The sequence below is a fragment of the Pan paniscus genome, chromosome 18, assembly GCF_029289425.2.
Source record: "Pan paniscus chromosome 18, NHGRI_mPanPan1-v2.0_pri, whole genome shotgun sequence".
Lineage (NCBI taxonomy): Eukaryota > Metazoa > Chordata > Mammalia > Primates > Hominidae > Pan > Pan paniscus.
The window spans coordinates 77,238,401-77,260,025 of NC_073267.2; the positions used below are offsets into that span (position 1 = coordinate 77,238,401).

Below are 21,625 nucleotides of genomic sequence, written 5' to 3' on the forward strand. Positions count from 1 at the left end.
ACCGCAAGCTCCGCCTCCCGGGTTCACGCCATTCTCCTGCCTCAGCCTCCCGAGTAGCTGGACTACAGGCGCCTGCTACCATGCCCAGCTAATTTTTTGTTTTTTAGTAGAGACGGGGTTTCACCGTGTTAGCCAGGATGGTCTCGATCTCCTGACCTCGTGATCCACCTGCCTCAGCCTCCCAAAGTGCTGGGATTACAGGCATAAGCCACCGCGCCCGGCCAGTTAGCCTTATTTTTAAAAGTGTTCAATGACAGATTTATAATGCACTTTGAGTTCCACGTGAGAAAGGTTTCACACTCTGAGGCTCAATTACGATAAAAACACTGACATTGTGAGTCATTTTCTATCCACTGACCCCTACCCTGCTCCTTGACTATCAATCCCCACTTGCTGTGCTCTATTCAGAGTTGAGCTCAGTCTCTCTCCCCAACTGCAAGACTCATTGCAGAGGTACCTATACCTGCCGCCATGGTCCTGAATAAAGTCTTCATCACCATGAAAAAAACCCAAACATTGACATTGGTTGTGCAGTAAAAGGCACAGCAGCCCAATGTCATTAAAAACCCAATTTGTGATTAACAGACACTCCCCTTCCCCAGAGCAGTAACCAGACCCAAAAGCATTTCTTCAGAATGAAGAGTCCAAAAGAGGTAGGAAGGAAAAGTACAATGTTCAGAACTTCAAACTGCAATTATGCAACTCTCTCATGATGCTCTGTGTTCAGGCTTCGAGGCTGAAAACCCTGGATTATTGGTTGTAAATCATACAACAAATAACCAAGCTTCAGCTATCTCATCTTTGTCAAATACAATTAAATCCAGTGGTCAATTCTCACCTTCATCCCACTTTCACCTATCAGCAGCATCTGACATGGCAGGTTCCAACCTCCTTGAAACACTCTTCACCTGACTTCCACAACACAAATTTCTTCTGATTTTCCTCTTACCTCTCTGACCACTTCTCGGTTCCTTCTGCTCATTTCTCCTGATGGTGACTGTAGTAACCATGGCTCAGTCCCCAGTCTATTTCTCTTTTCTATCTATACTCACTCCCTTGGTGGTTCCATTCAGTGTCATGGCTTTTAAATGTTATCTATTCCCTGATGACTCCCAAAGTTATCAGCCAGGTCCTCTTTAAGCTCCAGACGGGTGCAAACAACCGCCTATTAACATCTCTACTTGCATGTTTAATAGGCATCTCAAACTTAAAATGTCCAGAACTAAACTCCTGATGTTTCTCCCCACCAAACATACTCTTCCCACAATGCCTTCATCTCAGAAACTGGTAACACAAACTTTTCAAATGCTCAAGTTAAAACCTTGGAGTTATCCTTGAGTCTTCTTTTTCTCTCACACTTCACATCTGATCCATTAACAAGTCTTGCTGACTCTCTACCTTCAAAATATACCCTGCATCCAAGAACCTCTATTGTGCAGACATCCACTTGGCTTTCTCTCTCTCTCTCTCACGTTTCCTTCAGGTCTCTACTTCCATGTTGGCTTTTCAGAAACAGGTGTATTCTTCCATTGTTTGTCTCTCCCCACCATCCCTGCTAGAATGTATCCTCCTTGAAGACAACAAATTTTTTGTCTGTTTTGTTCACTGCTATATCCCTAGTGCCTAAAACAAGGTCTGACATGTAGTTGGTGCTAAATATTTGCTGAAAGAATGAAAGATTTCAGACCTAGTTCCTGCACAGTCAATAAACTAAGACATATATACTGAGCCCATCAAAACCATACTATAGAAAACCATATATACTGAGCTCACCAAAACCATCAGTAGGCTCTTGCAATATGTTTAAAAATGTAATAAAGAGGCCAGGTGCAGTGGCTCACGCCTGTAATCCCAGCACTTCGGGAGGCCGAGGCAGGTGGATCACGAGGTCAGGAGATTGAGACCATCCTGGCTAACACGGTGGAACCCCATCTCTACCAAAAATACAAAAAATTAGCCGGGTGTGGTGGCGGGCGCCTATAGTCCCAGCTACTCCGGAGGCTGAGGTAGGAGAATGGCGTGAATCCGGGAGGCGGAGCTTGCAGTGAGCAGAGATGGCGCCACTGCACTCCAGCCTGGGCAACAGAGCGAGACTCCGTCTCAAAAAAAAAAAAGTAATAAAGTGATTCCTTATGTCACTAGCCTAAGTAGTTTGGAGCAGAATCTGGTTTGAAGGTTCAGGAAAGAAAACAAGCATCATAATAGCTCTGCCTGATGCTTGGCATTAGGAAGATGAGCTGCTGCTCTGTCTTCTACTACATCATGATATGCCAAGACGCTGCTCTCACATAGAACTGTCTCTCCAACCATCACGCCTCCTCCACAGGGCATTACCCAGGACTATCCATCACCTCAGTCCCCTTGCAGTCAAGTTTCCTCCCTCTTACCAGAGAAGTATATTGTGTTGAGCGAGCCTTGCAGGACCACAGTGACCTAGCATCTGAGGGTCATATTGAGTCAAATGCCAACAGACAAATGTGAAGGGAAGGCAAGTGATAATGGACCCAAATAAATGATAGTGACTCAAACCTGACCAGTTCATAAGGCACCACTATGGCTGCAGTGAAGCCTCCTTGCCCCCATGGCCAGGCCATCCTTCCATTCCATCAACTGGACATCCTGATGTCTCTCTCCTGGTTCTGACCATTTTCTCCCCCAACCCTTAAGCCCATAGGATAAAGCCCAAATTCCTTGATGGGGCTCACAAAGCATCTCCCCAGTGTGGGTGGGGCCCTTCTTCAACTTTCTCCTATGACTGCATTTGTCAGGCTAGAGGCTACCGTACCTGACCCCTTCAGTTCTGCTCAGAGATTGTGGTCCATGCTGTTTGCTTTGCTTGGGACAACCTTTTCCGAATATCCCAGGTTAACTCCTTCTCAAGAGATCTGTTAGGTCTCCAGTTAAACATCATTTCTTCAGAGAAGCTGTGCCTCAGCTGGTTAAGTGATTCTATTCACAGTTCCCACAGCAGCCTGAGCTTTGGCTTTCAAGGGCTCAGCATGCTTCACTGGCTCACCTATTTAGTGTCTGTCATGATGGCAGGACCTTGCTTGTCTCACATGCTGCTATGTCACCAGGACAGAGCACAGTGCCTGACATGGAGTAGGTGCTGAGTAATGATTGAAAAATGAGCATACAGGCCGGACGCGGTGGCTCACGCCTGTAATCCCAGAACTTTGGGAGGCCAAGGCAGGTGGATCACCTGATGCTAGGAGTTCGAGACCAGCCCGGCCAACATGGAGAAACCCTGTCTTTACTAAAAATACAAAATAATAATAATAATTAGCTGAGCATGGTGGTGCATGCCTGTAATCCCAGCCACTTGGGAGGCCAAGGCAGGAGAATCGCTTGAACCTGGGATGTGGACGTTGCAGTGAGCCGAGATCATACCACTGCACTCCAGCCTGGGGGACAGAGTAAGACTGTCTCAAAAAAATAAATAAATAAATAAATAAAGGAAAGGCAAAGGAAAGAAATGCTATCCCTCCAGCTCTATAAGTTGACATGGGAGTAAACTGCTAGGCAACTAACATTTTATCAGAGAACAGACCAAGCCCCAGCCAGAGATGCCAGCTCCTCATCCTACCTTGCTCCACACAGTGTCCCAGGAAGGACACTAATGACAGGCTAATGATCTATCCTATGAAGCATAACTACCCAGTGTACAAAAGGATCAGATAAATTGGATCATAAAGGAGAAGTAAACTTAACACCCATAGAAGTATCTGCATCACTATGAGGTTTTTTTTTGAAACGGAGTCTCCGTCTGTCGCCCAGGCTGCAGTGCAGTGGCGCGATCTTGGCTCACTGCAACCTCCGCCTCACTGCAACCTCTGCCTCCCAGGTTCAAGCGATTCTCCTGCTTCAGCCTCCTGAGTAGCTGGGATTACAGGCATGTGCCACCACACCGGGCTAATTGTTGTATTTTTGGTAGAGATGAGGTTTCACCATGTTGGTCAGGCTGGTTTCGAACTCCTGACCTCGTGATCCGTCCGCCTCGGCCTTCCAAAATGCTGGGATTACAGGCGTCAGCCACTGCGCCCCGCCTCAGCTAGTTATTAACATAGGCAAAGTACTTATCTACTGCCTATATTAGGTATTTATTTATTTATTTTATATATATTTTTTGAGGTGGAGTTTCCCTCTTTTTTGCCCAGGCTGGAGTGCAATGGCACAATCTCAGCTCGCTGCAACCTCCGCCTCCCAGGTTCAAGCGATTCTTCTGCCTCAGCCTTCCAAGTAACTGGGATTACAGGTGCACACCACCACGCCCAGCTAATTTTGTATTTTTAGTAGAGACAGGGTTTCACCATGTTGGCCAGATTGGTCTTGAACTCCTGACCTCCACTAATCCACCTGCCTCGGCCTCCCAAAGTGCTGGGATTATAGGTGTGAGCCACCGCATCCAGCCTATTTATTTTTTGAAACGGAGTCTCCCTCTGTCGCCCAGGCTGGAGTGCAGTGGCGCCATCTCAGCTTACTGCAATCTCCGCCTCCAGGGTTCAAGCAATTCTCATGCCTCTGCCTCCCGAGTGGCTGGGATTACAGGTGCACACCACTATACTTGGCTAATTTTTGTAGTTTTAGTAGAGACGGGGTTTCACCATGTTGGCCAGGATGGTCTCGAACATCTGACCTCAAGTGATCAGCCTGCCCTGGCCTCCCAAAGTGCTGGGATAATAGGCATGAGCCACTGTGCCCAGTCATTCCCTAATATTTTTAAATGCCACCTGAATCAAGCATTATGCCAGCAGTTGGGACACACAAGCGTGATCCAAACAGGTCAGGTCCCTGGAGCTTACAGTTTCCATTTCTTGCTACCCTTAGCCAAATACCAAGCACTGATGTGACTGAAGAACATAGTGAGTGTTCCAAGATCTTTCTCTGAGGCAGGCATGTAAACCAGGACTCTGCCTTTGCCTTTGAATCACTGAGATAAAGCACACTTGTCTGTGATGCACATGAAGTAGCCAACTCTAGAGAGGTGTGTTACCTGTGGTCCCAAGAAGAGGGTATTTAATCATGCTAAACATTTTTCAATGCGCAAACCTAATTGAAGTTTTCTTGTGTTTTCTATTTTCTATATAGACAGGAGTGCTCTGTTCCTGAGAAAAGTGCTTGCTATTTCAATGGTAGCAAAAGACACTTTGGGTCACCCATCTGCCTTCCTTCTGGATTTCAGGGTACTCAAGAGCACAGGGACCCTGATGGGTGTTCTCTAACTCCGTGTTACAGTCTCTAGTCACTAGGAAGGTTAAGTAGTTCCCCCATGACAGGAAAGGTCCAGTGCCCTTCACAAGCACTACCTACTTATACACAGAAAACTGCTTACCAGCTGGGCCATGACCATGTTGAGGTGTGAGTTAACAATCTTCCAGCTAGCTGCTAAATGGGAGATGTAAAATAATCGAATTTCAGTGGCTGAGGCATGAGAATCGCTTGAACCCAGGACGTGGAGGCTGCAGTAGGCTGAGATCCCAACACTGCACTCCAGCCTGGGCAACAGAACAAGACTGTCTCAAAAAAACCACCATGAGGCCAGGCGCGGTGGCTCACGCTTGTAATCCCAGGACTTTGGTAGGCCGAGGTGGGCGGATCACCTGAGGTCAGGAGTTCAAGACCAGCCTAACCAATATGATAAAACCCCGTCTCTACTAAAAATACAAAAATTAGCCAGGCATGGTGGCATGAGCCTGTAATCTCAGCTACTCGGGAGGGTGGGACAGGAGAATTGCTTGAACCCAGGAGGCGGAGGTTGCAGTGAGCTGAGATTGCACCACTGCACTCCAGCCTGGGCAACAAAAGTGAAACTCCGTCTCAAAGGAAAAAAAAAAAAAAGCAAAAAAACAAAAACAAAAAACCCCACCATGATCAGGAGCAAGCCCAGGGCTAAAAGAACTAAAACAGTCATTGACTAACAGTGATTTATTTTGAAAATAACATCACATAAGAAATACTATGTTAAATCATCTTCCCCATTGTTCCAAAATACAAGCTGTGTCCCCTGAGCTTCTGAATGTGAGTTCAGGAATATGAATACAAAAGGCTGAAAAGCAACTGGAAGTATGACTGACCTCTCTTCCAACCCCCTTCTCCCTGACAATCAGAGGATGCCTGGCAGGACAGTTACACAATCTCACATGCTCCCAGAGTCACCCCCAGAAGGGCCTCTCAGGCAGAATCATTTCCTAGCAGGAGCTACCCTGCCACAGAAACCACTTGCCACATGGAACTTCCTATAATATACTTGCTGTCCATCAAGCACCACCAAAGAAACCCTAATGGTCAAAACTACCTGTCAACAAGACATAGCAGTCTTAGAAAGCAACATTTAAGATCTGTATAGTCTTTTTTTTTTTTTTTTTTGAGATGGAGTCTCACTCTGTCACCCAGGTTGGAGTGCAGTGGCATGATCTTGGCTCACCGCAACCTCCACCTCCTGGGTTCAAGCGATTCTCCTGCCTCAGCCTCCTGAGAAGCTGCGATTACAGGCACGCGCCACCACACCCAGCTAATTTTTGTATTTTTAGTAGAGACGGGGTTTCACCATGTTGCCCAGGCTCAATTCGAACTCCTGACCTCAAGTGATCCACCCACCTCAGCCTCCCAAAGTGCTGGGATTACAGGTGTGAGCCACTGTGCCCAGTCATGTATAGTCACCTTTCAATTACACACACACACCTCACACACAAACACACTCGTTAACCAGGTAACCTCATTACCGTTTGGTTCACTGACACCTGGGAAAGGAAACATCAGTGCCACCTAGTAGACCCTGCCATGATTCTCCCCACTCACACACCAATTTTCAGAGTGAGAGGGGGTGAAGTCTCTCAGACAATCAGTTTATATCCTCATTTATACCAGCAAAAAACTTTAAGAGGTTTTACTTTTTAAAATATAGACCCATCTCTATTAGGAGTACAAGTACTGTAGTAAATGCAACACAAGTTATCTCAGTACTGTTTGTTTGAAATTTGTGTTGTTCATGTATTGTGATTTAACTTGTTGATGCATGTAAACTGGGTGCATTTTGTTGCCACTGCATGTTTGTTTTTTTAGGAGTCTTGCTGTGTCGCCCAGGCTGGAGTGCAGTGGCGTAATCTCGGTTCACTGCACCCTCTGCTTCCTGGGTTCAAGCCATTCTCCTGCTTCAGCCTCCCGAGTAGCTGGGATTACAGGCGCACACCACCACCCCTGGCTAATATTTATTTATTTATTATTTATTTTTTTGAGACAGAGTATTGCTCTGTTGCCCAGGCTGGAGTGCAGTGGCATGATCTCGGCTCACTGCAGCCTCTGCCTCCTGGGTTAAAGCAATTCTCCTGCCTCAGCCTCCCAAGTAGCTGGGACTTCAGGCAGGCACCACCACGCCCAGCTAATTTTTGTATTTTTAGTAGAGATGGGGTTTCACCATGTTGGCCAGGCTGGTCTCGAACTCCTCACCTCAGGTGACTGGCCTACCTTAGCCTCCCAAAGTGCTGGGATTACAGGCTTGAGCCACCGCGCGTGGCTGCCACTACATGTTAAATGGTGGCCAACGTTTTTACAAAGAAATTGAACCAAAAAAAATAATAATAAAATACTAAGAAAACTATGGTGTTTTCTTATGTTCTATTTTGGCTACGTTTTTACATTTGTTTGGTGTATTTGTGATCATACTGTATGCACAATTTTGTATCCTGAGTTATTTTACTTACTCTTTTGATGCAAGCATTTTTCTCTTTTTTTTTTCTTTTTTTGAGACGGAGTCTTGCTATCACCCAGGCTGGAGTGCAGTGGGGCAATCTTGGCTCACTGCAACCTCTGCCTCCCAGGTTCAAGTGATTTTCCTGCCTCAGCCTCCTGAGTAGCTGGGACTACAGGCGTGCACCACCACACCCAGCTAATTTTTTTAATTTTTTATAGAGACAGGGTTTCGCCATCTTGGTCAGGCTGGTCTTGAACTCCTGGCCTCAAGTGATCCGCCCACCTCGGCCTCCGAAAGTCCTGGGATTACAGGCGTGAGCCGCCACACTGGCCAGACATAAGCATCTTTCATGTTATCATAAATAGTTTTATGGGTTACATAACAGGTATGTCATTGCGAAAGTGGAAAGACAAATTCAAATTGTTTTTCCTCTGCTTTCACACCACAATAATCAACACAGAAGACCAAATGTGTGGGGGTTTCTCCCCACACACCAAGCAAGCAAGCAATTCTGCAGTCAACACCTGCTGGTGTCCTTCAATTCAATTCTGACGCTATCTACCTGGAGAATCACATCAGATCCCCCAGGTAGAGGGCTCAGTCCCACAGACTTCCCCTTCCCGACTTCCAATGCCATCAAAAGCCCCAGGTTGTTTCAACTGTGCCTCTGCCTGATGGGCTACAGACTGGAGATCCTATGACTCCCTCCTTCAGATCAACTAATTTGCTAGAGCAGCTCACAGAACTCTGGGAAACACTTAACTTAAATTTACTGGTTTATTATAAAGAATATTACAAAGGATAGAGATGAAGAAGGTGCATAGGGCAAGGTATGGGGGAAGGGGCTTGGAGCTTTCATGCCCTCCCTGTGTTTATGGAGGCTTCATTAACTAGGCATGATTGATTAAACCACTGGCCATTGACGATCAACTTAACCTTCAGTCCCACTCTCCTCCCCAGAGGTTGCGGAGTGGGGCTGAAAGTCACAACCCTCTAATCATGCTTTGATGTTTCCTATGACCAGTCCCCAGCCTGAAACTACCCAGGAGCTGCCAGCCACCAGTTAACTCATTAGCATACAAAAAACCATCACTCAGGAGATTCCAGGGATTTGGTTGGTGCAAAAGCAACTGCGGTTTTTGCCATTACTTTGCGGCAAAATCTGCAATTGCTTTTGCACTAACCTATTGAAATTGCATGCCAGGAAACAGAGACAGAAGACCAAATATGTATTTCACAATATCACAGCCACTGACCATATGAACTAGCTTTTCATTCTCTACTGTTACACATTTATGACATTTTCATTTTGCTTCCTGTTATACAGGTTAAGAAATTATGGTCCAGAGGCCGGGCAGGGTCACTCCCAACTGTAATCCCAGCACTTTGGAAGGCTGAGGTGAGCCGATCACTGAGGCCAGGAGTTCAAGACCAGCCTGGCCAACATGACGAAACCCCATCTCTACTAAAAACACAAAAATTAGCCAGGCATGAAGGCGCACACCTGTAATCCCAGCTACTCGGGAGGCTGAGGCACAAGAATCGCTTGAACCCAGAAGTGGACATTGCAGTGAGCCGGGATTGTGCCACTACACTCCAGCCTGGGAGACAGAAACACTGTCTCAAAAAAAAAAAAAAAAAAAAATTACGATCCAGAAATTACACGATTTGCCTAAGGTTATCATCCTAAGTAAAATACAATTATGAAAGTAAATAATAAAGATTTTGAGGTTATAAAGTGATACGGTAAAATCTCAAAGCCAAGTAGAAGTGTTTTGGGTTCTATTTTGGGGTTATCTATTCTCATGAGAAATCGAGAGCTGACAATTTGAGAGTAGCACAGTTATCCCAGGCCAGAAAGGAAGACCACACTAAGTACTCAGTTCCCATTTTTCACAGTCTTCATTCCAAATCCTTGATTATAGAGGACTGATAGAAATCTTTACAGAAGCTCTTGGGAATGACTTAGAAAGGTGGCAGAGAGAGTGAGCTATGTTCCCACGAATTTCAGGACTATCCAGGGTCCCAAAGAGTATATAGATTTTATCACTGGCTACCTTGAGAAATGACAGTACCTTGGACAAAAACACTACTTGCAATTCCTTTCTAAGAGCAGGAGCTAGCAAACAAGTGCTTAAGGACAGGGTTCAAGGGTACTAAGTAAAGTGGAAATATTCGACTCTTCCTTCTTAATGTTTAATCCATATTTTCTTTCTTTCTTTTTTTTTTTTTTTTTTTTTTGAGACATACTTTCGCTCTTGTTGCCCAGGCTAGAGTGCAATGGCACGATCTTGGCTTACTGCAACCTCTGCCTCCCGAGTTCAAGCAATTCTCCTGCCTCAGCCTCCCTAGTAGCTGGGATTACAGGGACCCGCCATCACACCCAGCTAATTTTTTGTATTTTTAGTACAGACGGAGTTTCACTATGTTAGCCAGGCTGGTCTCCAACTCCTGACCTCAGGCGATCCACCTGCCTCAGCCTCCCAAAGTGCTGGGATTACAGGCATGAGCCACCGCGCCTGGCTCTAATCCATATTTTCTAAGTGTTTATTCACATCACCATGAGACAAAAAAATTTTTTTTGTCTTTGAAGACAAGGTACTTTAGTGAGCTCATTCCCAACCCAATGTCTAATTTATAAGGAGGTGTTAGAGTGTAGGGAATTCTTCCTGCTTTCATGTTTTTCTCAGTATCTCTTACCATTCTAACTTTCATGAACCCAAGCTTTTCAAGTGTCTTTCATTCTCACTTTTTAAAACACCTGCCATTTAAATTTTCAAGTAATAAGGACTTTTAGACTCCAAATTTCAGTTTGCTTTTAAGTTTGCTAATATAAATCTACTACTTTTGAATGCAAGAAAGATAATGTTCCATTACTATACTGTATATAAGTTCTCAAAAATAGCAAAATCTCCAATTCCATTCTTTCCTAGATGTACTCTAATTCCAATTGTGGATTTGTTCTAGAATTGGACCCCCTGTTATAGAGACCCCCATCTCAACAACAACAACAAAAAAAAACAAAACAAACTTGTTTTATTAGCTGTCTGTGGTGGCATGCACCTGTGGTCCCAGCTACTCAGGAGGCTGAGGTGGGAGGATCACTTGAGCCCAGGAGTCAGAGGCTGCAGTGAGCTGTGATCACGCCACTGTACTCCAGGCTTGGTGACAGAGCAAGACCCTGTCTCAAAAATGAATAAACATTTAAAAATAAATATGCATGAGTGACTTTTCAGGCATCAGAAAGGCACTTTTCCTATTTCTAAGTTAGTGGTCTCTCTGATCCTGTGTTTTCTGAACACCGACCTCTGCATTTCAACTTCTAACATCAGATGACATTGCATCCCCATTCCATTTCTCCTCTTATGGGAAAACTAGAAAATCAGTTCAGTGAAAGTAGCTTCTGTTAGCATTGCTGGTTTATCTGGTAGGGTTTCCTCATGGTTGGCCTGTCAAACACTGTTGATTACTTTATTACAGGCCAGATATGATAACTGCCCTCAGCTGCTCCAGAAAATGGCATAGAAGTTAAGTAATTATTTGTCAAAGGTTTCACTGTCATAGCAACCAGGACTTTTGAGAGTCCTCTGTAAGTCTACCTTTCTCTGAAAACAAGTGTTTTTCTGATTGGAGTTCAGAAAACTCACACAAATCCACAGGGCACACCACAGCCGTATTTAAGCAGTACCCTCTCCAAAAGCTCATTCAAAGTATTTGTGCCTACGTTCAAAACACCCTCCCACAGTCCATCCAGTTCCACAGGTAGCAACTGCTCCCTTCCATTTTACCTTGACTTGATTTTGGCCTACTTGCCTTACCTTCCTCTGGGTCAACGTGAAAGTAATGAAGGTTTCTGCACAGAACACAATGATTTTCATGAAGCCTTTCTGACAGAATTTGGTTAACAGTACTGATTTTCCCCAGAGGTTACATTTGCTTTTGATAATGCCCCACTATAACTCCTGAGGTATTTATACAAAATAACCCCACAGGTGCAAGAAAAGTCGGTAAAAAGCACAGTCACAATACCCATAGTTATGGTATGATGCCGAATTATGAAGCCAAGACAAAGTTTTCTTCTTCTTTTTTTTTTTGAAACAGAGTTTAGCTCTTATCCAGGCTGGAGTGCAATGGCGCGATCTCGACACTGCAAATTTTGCCTCCCAGGTTCAAGCGATTCTCCTGCCTCAGCCTCCCAAGTAGCTGGGATTACAGGCGTGCACCACCATGCCCCAATAATTTTGTATTTTTAGTAGAGACGGGGTTTCATTATGTTGGTGAGGCTGGTCTCAAACTCCTGACCTCAGGTGATCCACCCACCTTGGTCTCTCAAAGTGCTAGGATTACAGGCATGAGCTACTGCGCCCGGCCCAAAGCTTTCTTCTTTAAACTGATTTCACCTGTTAACATTATTATACTTCCAATGTATCTTCTTATAAGGGCAAGGGGAAAAACCTGCTGCAAAGTCAAATGTAAATAGAAAATTAGTTTCTATCAAGCTAGGGACAAACTGACTTTGATGATTAGAATCAGGGACCATCTTTTAAAAATCACATAGTTCTAATTTTTAAGTTTTGGGTCAGAGGAGGCTTTTTAAAAAATTGCTAGTTCTACTACCAATGTGTTCTAGTATTACTATAGAAATCAGATAGCAATTGCCCTAGCAAATAAAAATAATAATGAGGGCTGGGTGTGGTGGCTCACATCTGTTATCCCAGCACTTTGGGAGGCCAAGGCAGGCAGATCATCTGAGGTCAGGAGTTCGAGACCAGCCTGGCCAACATGGTGAAACCCCTTCTCTACTAAACATACAAAAATTAGCTGGGCGTGGTGGTACATGCCTGTAGTCCCAGCTACTCAGGAGGTTGAGGCCAGAGAATCGCTTGAACCTGGGAGGCGGAGATTGCAGTGAGCCGAGATCGCACCACTGCACTCCAGTCTGGGTGACAGAGTGAGACTCCGTCTCGATAGACAGATAGATAGATAGATAGATAGATAGATAGATAGATAGATAGATAGAGAATTAGACCCAGACCAATGATTATTCCATGGCAAAGTGGGAAAACCAGGTGGTAAGAGAAAACCTCTCACAACAGAATCTTTATCTGTGAAATAAGGATTCGACCAACAGAAGCGTCTGTTGAAAATTTCCTCTCTTGGTCCAGGCAGGTTCTCTAAACTCCCAATCCCAAAGCAGTTAATTTTTTCACGTTTTCTGTAAAATGGATGGCCTTAAAACTCTTTTGTTCTCTAGTGTAGCTTTCCAGAAGGAAATAAGTTTCCTTATCAAGAATGAATCTAGCTTCCCCGACTCAAAAACAACCATCTTCTCTATATTGCTCCATATCACAATAAATTTAAGTGCCTTCCTTTTCTAAATTAAATGCTGTTCCCTTCAACTTAAGGGCCACACACTAAGGGCTATTCCTTTAGAGGCTTTTGGGCCCCATAGATCACAAAGGTGGTGCCCTGCCCTAGTTCTTTCTGGACATTTAAAAGGACATCCACTTTCTTGCCCTCAGGATAACATTATGGGAACAATGAACATAAATAAGACAGTTAAATAAGCTTCCCTGATGCCTATCCAGTACAGCTTTCAACTCTTCTATCCTGCCTTGTTCTTTAGATCGTGCTGTAGTATGGAGGGTAAACTCTTCACACAACCATTCCCAAGCCCTCATGTCCCTGTCCACTCTTCCTCCCTCACCTTTTAAGTGTGATAGGGCCTTGATGGGAAGACCTCACTTCACCTTTTGTCTCAAGTCCATCTGCTTCCTTCCAGAGCTACAAATACAAAGGTAGGCCAGGGCCATTGAGACGTGGCCATAGGGCACATGGGAGCTGGCAGAGCCACTCGCACCTTCTGGGGTGTCCCTTCTTCCACCTGTCAACTGAACACCCGTTTCTTAAAGATTTATCCCCAAAAGTCCCATCTCATTCTGAAAGGGGACGAACCAGCTACCCCACGAGCCCTTTGTCTGAAGCTTCTACACCTCACACATCCTCATCCACAAAGCGTCCATCCTCACACAGTCAGGAGGTCCGCTCGGCACAGGGCGGGGGAGACTAGGTTTTTGCATCTGGTAAAAGGATGGGTTATGTCTCAGGTTCTTCCAAGTTCCCAAATCCTATAATTCTACCACCAAGCCTGCGGGTCCTATTTCTGCGGTGGAAAGGGCGAATCCCAAGGCGACCCTCCACTCCACGCGCCTGCAGGCAGTTGGAACAAGCCCCCTCCAACCCCGGCTCTGCGGGTCCACGCCTCCAACCTCCGGCGCCGGGCCGCGGAGAAGGCCCTGTCGGCGCCCGCTCCCGGCCGCGCCATGCCCTCTTTCGCCCTCACCCGCCACCGGTGGCCGCCTCTCACCTGGCACGCTGGCATCGCCCACTCCGCGCTGCACTGGAAACCATGGGTCCGGCGGGGTCTCGGCGGCCACCCATCCGCCTTAAGGAAGGCTGGCGGGGATGCGCGGGCCCGGGAGTCCAGGGCGCCGCCACCGGGAACGCGCCGCCTGGTTTCTAAGGAACGGGGGGCTCTGGAAAGGGAGGGGCGGGACGGCAGGAGGACTGCGCATGCTCCATAACGGGAATGGGCCTGCGCTGGGAGGGGCCGTAGCCGGGAGCTGCGCATGCTCGCTCGTTGGGGGCGGAGCTTAAGCAGCCTGGCTAGGAGGCTCAGGTTATTCATTTCCGGCGGCGGAGGCAGCAGTTTCCTAAGCTTGGCTTCTCTCCGGTCCGCTGACCGGCGTCAGGGACCAGGTTTTGGGAGGTGTGGTTAGCCTCGGTTGTCCTGGAATGAAAGACGGTTTCGTGTTGGACAAGGACATATCTGCAGAAGGCCAGTTCTCTCGAACTCGTCGGACTTCCTGGCTCCCTGACCCCCAGTGACTCGTTTTTCCGTTTTCTCAGGTGCCTGTCTGGGTTCCTCTTCCTCTGGATGTTTTTTGATTGTTCCTTAAATATCAGTGCTCTTCAAGACTGTGACCTCAGTCCCCTTGGCCTCTTTACTGAAGCCTATGCCCCACCAAATAGCAAACTATCCGCTACAGTAAGGAAGCCGTTAGACCTTAGAATAAAACTGCCTGTGTAGGAAATGTGATTGGGGTTTGTATCTGCATGGGGAGCCCCCGTCCCTGCTTGTCTGACCCTCCTGCTGAGTATCAAGATCCCCACTCAGCTGGCATTAGGATGATCTCCCAGCCATCATTCCAGAGCAGCCTGTGGTGACAGAATATGTCAGCTGACCTAAGCGTGAGGCAGTTCCTACTGAGATATGCTAACTAGCAGCAGAGCTATCCCTGCTTTGAGCGGAGACAGGACTCCTACCACCTCTGTGAGGAGCATGGAAGGCTTCCAAAGTGATGAGAAGTTGTAACCCCTAAACCCCCCCTCTTCTGATGGGATTTTATCCTTTCTCTCCTGGATCCTCTAGAGCCAGGCAGAAGGAAGGCAGAGTCAAAATGTGCCTGTTTGATCTGTTTCTTAGTCATTGTTCGGAGTTCCACTCTTCTTGAGTAGGATTTCTCAACAGTGGCACTATTGACATTTTGGACCTGATAATTCTTTGTTGGGCAGGGGTGGGGGGAGCTGTCTGCATTGTAGGATGTTTGGCAGCATCCCTGGCTCTACCCAGTAGATGCCAGTAGCACCCCAAGCCCAGTTGTGACTACCAAAAATATCTCCAGACATTGCCAAGTGTCTCCCTGGGAGCAAAATCATTCCCAGTTGAGAACCACTAGTCTAGGGGAAAATGAGCCTACTCTGGCTTTACTTACATAGAACCAGGACTTTATGCTTAATCTAAAACCCATATTTTCCCCTTTATGCTACCTCTTCCCTAAGAGCATTCTAAAGAGTAATAGTCCTGTAAGATTCTGCTGAGTGACACAGTCTGTAGTAACTTAAGTTTGTAAAGTGCAGGGTTAAGCAACACATTTTAACACAGGATTATGAGCTTTTAATTAGCTGGTGGCGATCACTGTGAACATCCATAAGACAGTTTTCCTAATTTACTGGACCACCTCCCAATTCCAGTGACTTTTTTACTGGCAAACTTCCCCTAATTTACTGGCAAACCTCCCAATTTACTGGCAAACCTCCTCCTAATTTACTGGCAAACCTCCCAATTCCAGTGACTTTTAGCCACTGCCTGCCCCCTTCTGTTCTGTTATTTTGTGGTACTATTATCCATCCCATCACCCCCAACCAAAGTCTGCATTTGCCTTGTCTCTTGCTTCTCCTATTTCCCTCACATTCAGTTATTCATCTTGTACCTCCAATTCTCTCCTAAATCTTTCTCAAACCTGCCCTCTTTGCAGCCTCCTACCTGGGTTCTTTTGCTCCCATTTGTCTCCAGTACCACCTTCAGGTGGACACCAGCATGATCTACCATATCCCTCCTCTGCATAAAACCCTGGTGCCTTGGGGACAGGGCAGGCAGGAGTGGGCCAGTCACACCACTGGGCATCCTCATGGAGGAAGGATGCTCATGTGTACTGTGTGTATCCCTGTGTGCCAAACACTGCTGTTTATCTGCCATAATCCTCTACCTCCATGGGGCAGAAGGATTTACCATGTTTTAAGGATGGGGAAACAGTCTCGGAGAAAGAGGTTAACTTTCCATGTTAACACAGTAAACGGTGCGAGGATTTTGAAACAAGCTCTTGCTCCTCAGGCAAGAGACAGGAAGCTAATTTCAATACCCGTCAGGCTGGGTGCTGTGGCTTACGCCTGTAATCCTAGTACTTTGGGAGGCCAAGGCAGGAGGATTGCTTGAGACCAGGAGTTCGAGACCAGCCTGGTCAACATGGTGAAACTTCTCTATAAAATATACAAAACTTAGCCAGGCATGGTGACACATACCTGTAGTTTTAGCAACTTGGGAGGCTGAGGTGGGAGGATCACTTGAGCCTGGGAGGTTGAGGTAGCAGTGAGCCATAATCATGCTACTGCACTCCAGCCTGGGAGAGAGAGCAAGACTTTGTCTCAAAAAAAAAAAAACCCCAAAAACAAACTCTCAAAAGAGGTACCCCCAGAAAACTTTCTGACTGTGCAGTATTTGAGGCGAGCATATTTGGAATTTTATTTTATTTTTTATTTTTTTAGGCAGGGCCTTGCTCTGTCATCCAGGCTGGAGTGCAGTGGCGCGATCATGGCTCACTGCAACCTCAACCACCCAGGCTCAAGCAATCCTCCAGCCTCAGCCTCCTGAGAAGCTGGAACCACAGGCAGACACCATCATGTCCAGCTAATTTTTTCTATTTTTTGTAGAGACAGGGTCTATGTTGCCCAGATTGGCCTCGAATTCCTGGGGTCAAGCGATCCTCTTGCCTTGGCCTCTCAAAGTGCTGGGATTACAGGCGTGAGCCAATGCACCTGGCCCTGGAATGTTTTTGTTGTTGTTGTTGTTGTTTTTGAGATGGAGTTTCACTCGTCACCCAGGTTGGAGTGCAATGGTGCGATCTTGGCTCACTGAAATCTCTGCCTCCCAGGTTCAAGTGATTCTCCTGCCTCAGCCTCCCTAGTAGCTGGGATTACAGGCGCCCGCCACCACGCCTGGCTAATTTTTGTACTTTTAGTAGAGACGGGGTTTCACCATGTTGGCTAGGCTGGTCTCAAACTCCTGACCTCAGGTGATCTGCCCGCCTTGGCCTCCCAAAGTGCTGGGATTACAGGGTGAGCCACTGCACCTGGCTCTGAAATGTATTAATACCTTATTTTTGTGGGGAAAAGTTCCTGTGGCCCACCTTTATTTAGTTGAATTTTTTTTTTTTTTTTTTTTTGAGACAGGGTCTCACTCTGTCACCCAGACCGGAGTGCAGTGGTATGATCTCAACTCACTGCAGCCTTGACCTCCTGGGCTCGAGTGATCCTCCCACCTCAGCCTCCTGAATAGCTGGGACCACAGGAATGCGCCCCCATGCCCAGCTAATTTTTGTATTTTTTGTAGAGATGGGGTTTTGCCATGTTGCCCAGGCTGTTCTCGAACTCCTGAGCTCAAGGGACCCACCTGCCTCAGCCTCCCAATGTGCTGAGATTATAGGCGTGAGCCACTGTGCCCAGGCTCTTTAGTTGAATTTGCTACTTTTTCCTTGTATAAGAAGAAAGCCGTTTCAAGAGAGAACTGAGGTTTAAGTACCTGTCCTCTTTGGGGTCTTACAAATACACAGTTTCAAAGGTCCTTGAAGAAGGCACCTGAGGGCCTGGGCACTTGAGAGGCTGGGAAGGGCCCAAATCCTTTAGGACAGGATGTGTCACAGAAGGAGTGCCAACCTCAATAAGACTCAAAACAGAGACCAGACACACATGACTGCTCATGGATGTGTATTTTAATAAAAATAATTCTGTCAAAATACAACAGAGTTTTTTTTTGTCTCTCAAGTACAATTTTAATAAGATGTTTTGTGTTAGAGTTCTCTCTCCATCCTCCCACACCCACAAGTTTCATGCTAATGCCAAGTATCAACTCTTGAGGACAAAGGCAAAACCAGTGTGCACAATGTGGAGGATGTCTGTTTCAGCTGTAGTTACTAACGCAGGAAAACCCAATGCAAAGAGGAAAATGCCTGAGGCAGCCAGAGGCCACAATCTGGCCACAGGTCTGGGTGCATGAGACTGGCAGTCTAGTAGGGCTCCGCTGCCTGGCTGCCACATGGGTGCATACCTGAGTTGTGAGCAACCAAAGGAACTTTCAGCTCTGACAATTCTCTGCCTCATCTTCTTTGTGCTTGCTTAAGGAGTGGGAAGGCGCTAGGTGGCCAGGCAGTCCCCACTTCTGTCTCGTGGTGTCCATTTTGATGGCCTGCACCCAGCCACAGACCCATGAGGATGGGGATGGGGGTTCTGGCTTGCTATGAGTGCCAGTTTTTGCTCTGGAAGGAGTGACCATTTGGTGCCGCAAGGGGAAAGTGAGTAGGGAAGGCTGCTCCCCAGGGCCGGACAAACCAAGAAAGCCAGGTCTTCCTCCTGCCTCCATGGGTCAGGTCCAGCCCTTCACCAGGGCTCCCCCAGGTGCCTTTCCCACTCTAGGCTCCTGGAAGCAGGCTGGTAGGACTGGATGTGCATAAGGGGCACCTCTGGCTGGCAGGCAGGCAGGCCTGGACTCTCAGCAAGAGAGTGGGCTCAAGCAGCTTGGTTTTGGCCCTCTCCACAGCTTGTGGGGCAAAGGCTTATGTCCCAAAGGTGAGCTGCCCAACTGGGACAGAGAGCCCCTCTGGAGAGAAACAGAGTAAACAACTTGGACTCAGCTGAAACAGTGAGATAAGGCACAGAAAATGGGGAGGTGGCCACGGGTACCAAGTGCGAGCCAGGCAGACACCCAACCCCATGCAGCACACAGCTGTCCCGAGCCCTCCTGGGCCCTCTCAGCCACTCCACAACCTAAGCTCAGGCACCCATCCTCATCCCTGACACACCCCTGAAGGTAGCAGCTTCTCAGATACTGCTGGAGGGCACATCAGCCTGACCCCTCATGGGGTTTATCTGCCATTCGGTTTCAGGACTAAATAGTGTTGCCCAACCCACAGGGATAAGGGATAGTCCCGGCTCTGCTACTAATTTGCTATGTGACTTTAGCCAAGTCAATCTCCTGGGCCTGTTTCCTTATTTGTAGCAAGAGAGGAATGGGGGGAGATGTTCACTGAACCCCATTCCAGCTGCAAAAGCCTGTGGTTTTAATCCAATCCTGCTAGGCTATGATCATTTAAACAGCCAGATGTCTCCAACTTCTGGCTTTGGGAGCTAGGTAGCCCCAGGCTGTCACAAGAGATGAATTTCCTTTACAGACAGGACGCCTCCTAACAGGCCATGGTCTATGGGTCTGCCAGCCCCAAGGACCAAGAAAAAGCAGCAGCTATAGGATCATTTCCCAAGGCGGAATTCTGACAGCACAGGGCCCAGGGCCCTGGCCCCATCACCAGCAGTTGGTCCAATTCAAACATTTTTCTTGTTGCCCAGCTGTGGGCCCAGTGAGGCCTGGTGAGCAATGGGTATCTCAGGCCACACCAACCATTCCCATGTCCACGAATATGGAGCAGGAGCTTGCACAGCCCAGATTCAGGCAGGGACTGAAAGTTCAACTTCCGGCCTTGCCATGGCTGACCCTACTCTTTGCATGGGTGGCTTGTGCACTCCCCTCACAATGTGAAGCACATATGGAAATTCCAGCCGTCCTGGTGCTCCTCTGTGTAGACTTCCTCCCTTTCCTCCTCCAGGGCAGCCAGTCCTCTCCACAGGTGGGCCACCCCAAGTCCTGGCAACCATCTCAGTCTTTCCTTTCCTGATTCCCCAATGGTAGCGGGACCACTTTACTCTGCCAGCTGTAAGGATCTATCTGAAACAGCTGGTGGGACATGTGTAAAGCTGATGGAGTCCCATTCTCTGGCCAGCAAATACTCCCAACAGTCTTTCCTAAGAGTGGCTAGGGCCCAGCTGCAGGGAGCTGTCTGGCACAGTGGCAGTGAAGTCTGGCCTAGGGGACCAAGGATTCCATCCACTCCCTGGAGTAGCAGCCCAAGAACCTGCCTCCACAAGGTACTGGTTTCTCAACAGAAAGCATCCATTCTCTCAGAGCTGTGCAGAGATGGTGAAGATCCAGGCAGGAAGAAAGCAGCCCCTGTACTCAAGGGCCTCTGTCCTGGGAATGGAGTCTTCTTTCCAGCAGCCTGACACACAGAAGCTCTCAGGACGAAGGCAGGTAGTTTCCAGGCAATCAATTTAGAGTAAATGTATTATTTGGCCATCTTAACAACAAGGGAAGATAGGGTATTGAAAAGGGAGGAAAGGGGAGCAAGGCAGGCAGTGGGAGGTGGGGTAGAGTGGTAGATAGTGTGCTGGCCAAGGACCCTCTACCTCTGCTGTGTGGCCCTGGGCCAAGTTATCACTTCTCTGGACCCTTGGCCCTGTAGTTCTCTGCTCTGTCCAGCTCTCAGGGGCCTAGGGATCTACAGTTCTTGGGGTGCTATAAACCAATGTAACCATGCCCACTAAGTGGCCCACCAAACCCTATTTGGGTTTCCTAGGCTGCAGCTCGGCCTGTGACTCAAAAAAGGGGGAGCAAAAAATAAATCACTTGGCTGAGGTGACAGAGATTCTTCTTTTTTAATGAGTTGGACTCAAAGAAAACATGGTGCCTGGACAGCCTCACCCAAGAGGTGCTGGACCACTAATGCTACGATAAATACTGTCTTTTTTTTTAATATATATATTTATATATATATATATATAATCTCATTTGTTTTTTACTTATGAAAATAATAAGCTATCACCAACTTGGATAGGCTTCATCACTAAATTAGCAGAAACCAGCTCAGCACAAACTCTCCAGAGATAAATACTGGTGGCTCAGTCAGGAGAAAAAAATTTAAAAACCCCAACCCCTCCTCAAAACAAAACCCCCCTTTCAAAATAGAAGGCGCTACATGAGAGTAACCAGCCAATACTGTGTCACAGGCCGCTGCACGTGAAGGGGAGAGAGAGAGACTGAGCGGGGTGGTGGGCAGAGAAAGGAAGGAAGGAAGGAAAGGGAGAGGGGGAAAGGCCAGGCAGGAGGAGTGGACTCTGTCCATGGTTTCCCGGTCCCTGCACCAGTTGCCTATGGAGGGCAGGGCAGCTCCAGCTCTGGGGCCAGTGGAGGGCCAGCCAGAGCCAGCCAGCACGGTCAGCTAGTGCAAGTAGTCATCAACTCTGGCAAAGGAGCAAGAACCCAGGCCTGCTCGGGCCATGAGCCGGAGACACTCAGATGCCTGGCCCAGGGCGAGCATCAGAGGAGGCTGCTTTGGCAGGTTCTGGGACTCTGTGGAGGAAAGACAAGGCCTGGTCACTGGCCTGCCCAGGGCTTGGGCCCAGGTCAAAGTTCCCTTGGGGGTGGAAGGAGGGGGCAGTGGACAGATTCTCTTGGAACAGAGTGTTCAGTACCTCTGTGTAAGTGTGTCCCAG

The 21,625-nt window shown here is 47.4% G+C and overlaps 2 protein-coding genes across 5 annotated transcripts in view; both read right to left on the reverse strand.

Moving 5' to 3' along the window:
- The window catches only part of GFOD2 (Gfo/Idh/MocA-like oxidoreductase domain containing 2), a 50,210-nt gene extending 35,921 nt beyond the window's left edge, over positions 1-14,289 (reverse strand). The window contains exon 1 of the mRNA XM_003812187.4: positions 14,058-14,289. The gene's annotated coding sequence lies outside the window, so the exon portion shown is untranslated. The remainder of the gene's footprint in view (positions 1-14,057) is intronic.
- A 3,711-nt stretch (positions 14,290-18,000) lies between these two features.
- RANBP10 (RAN binding protein 10) overlaps positions 18,001-21,625 on the reverse strand; it is a 77,349-nt gene continuing 73,724 nt past the window's right edge. For all 4 annotated transcript variants that reach the window (XM_003812183.7, XM_008964577.5, XM_055100344.2 and 1 more), the window contains one exon: positions 18,001-21,482. In XM_003812183.7, the coding sequence (XP_003812231.3) occupies positions 21,352-21,482 (131 nt within the window). In that variant the 3' untranslated portion in view covers positions 18,001-21,351. The remainder of the gene's footprint in view (positions 21,483-21,625) is intronic.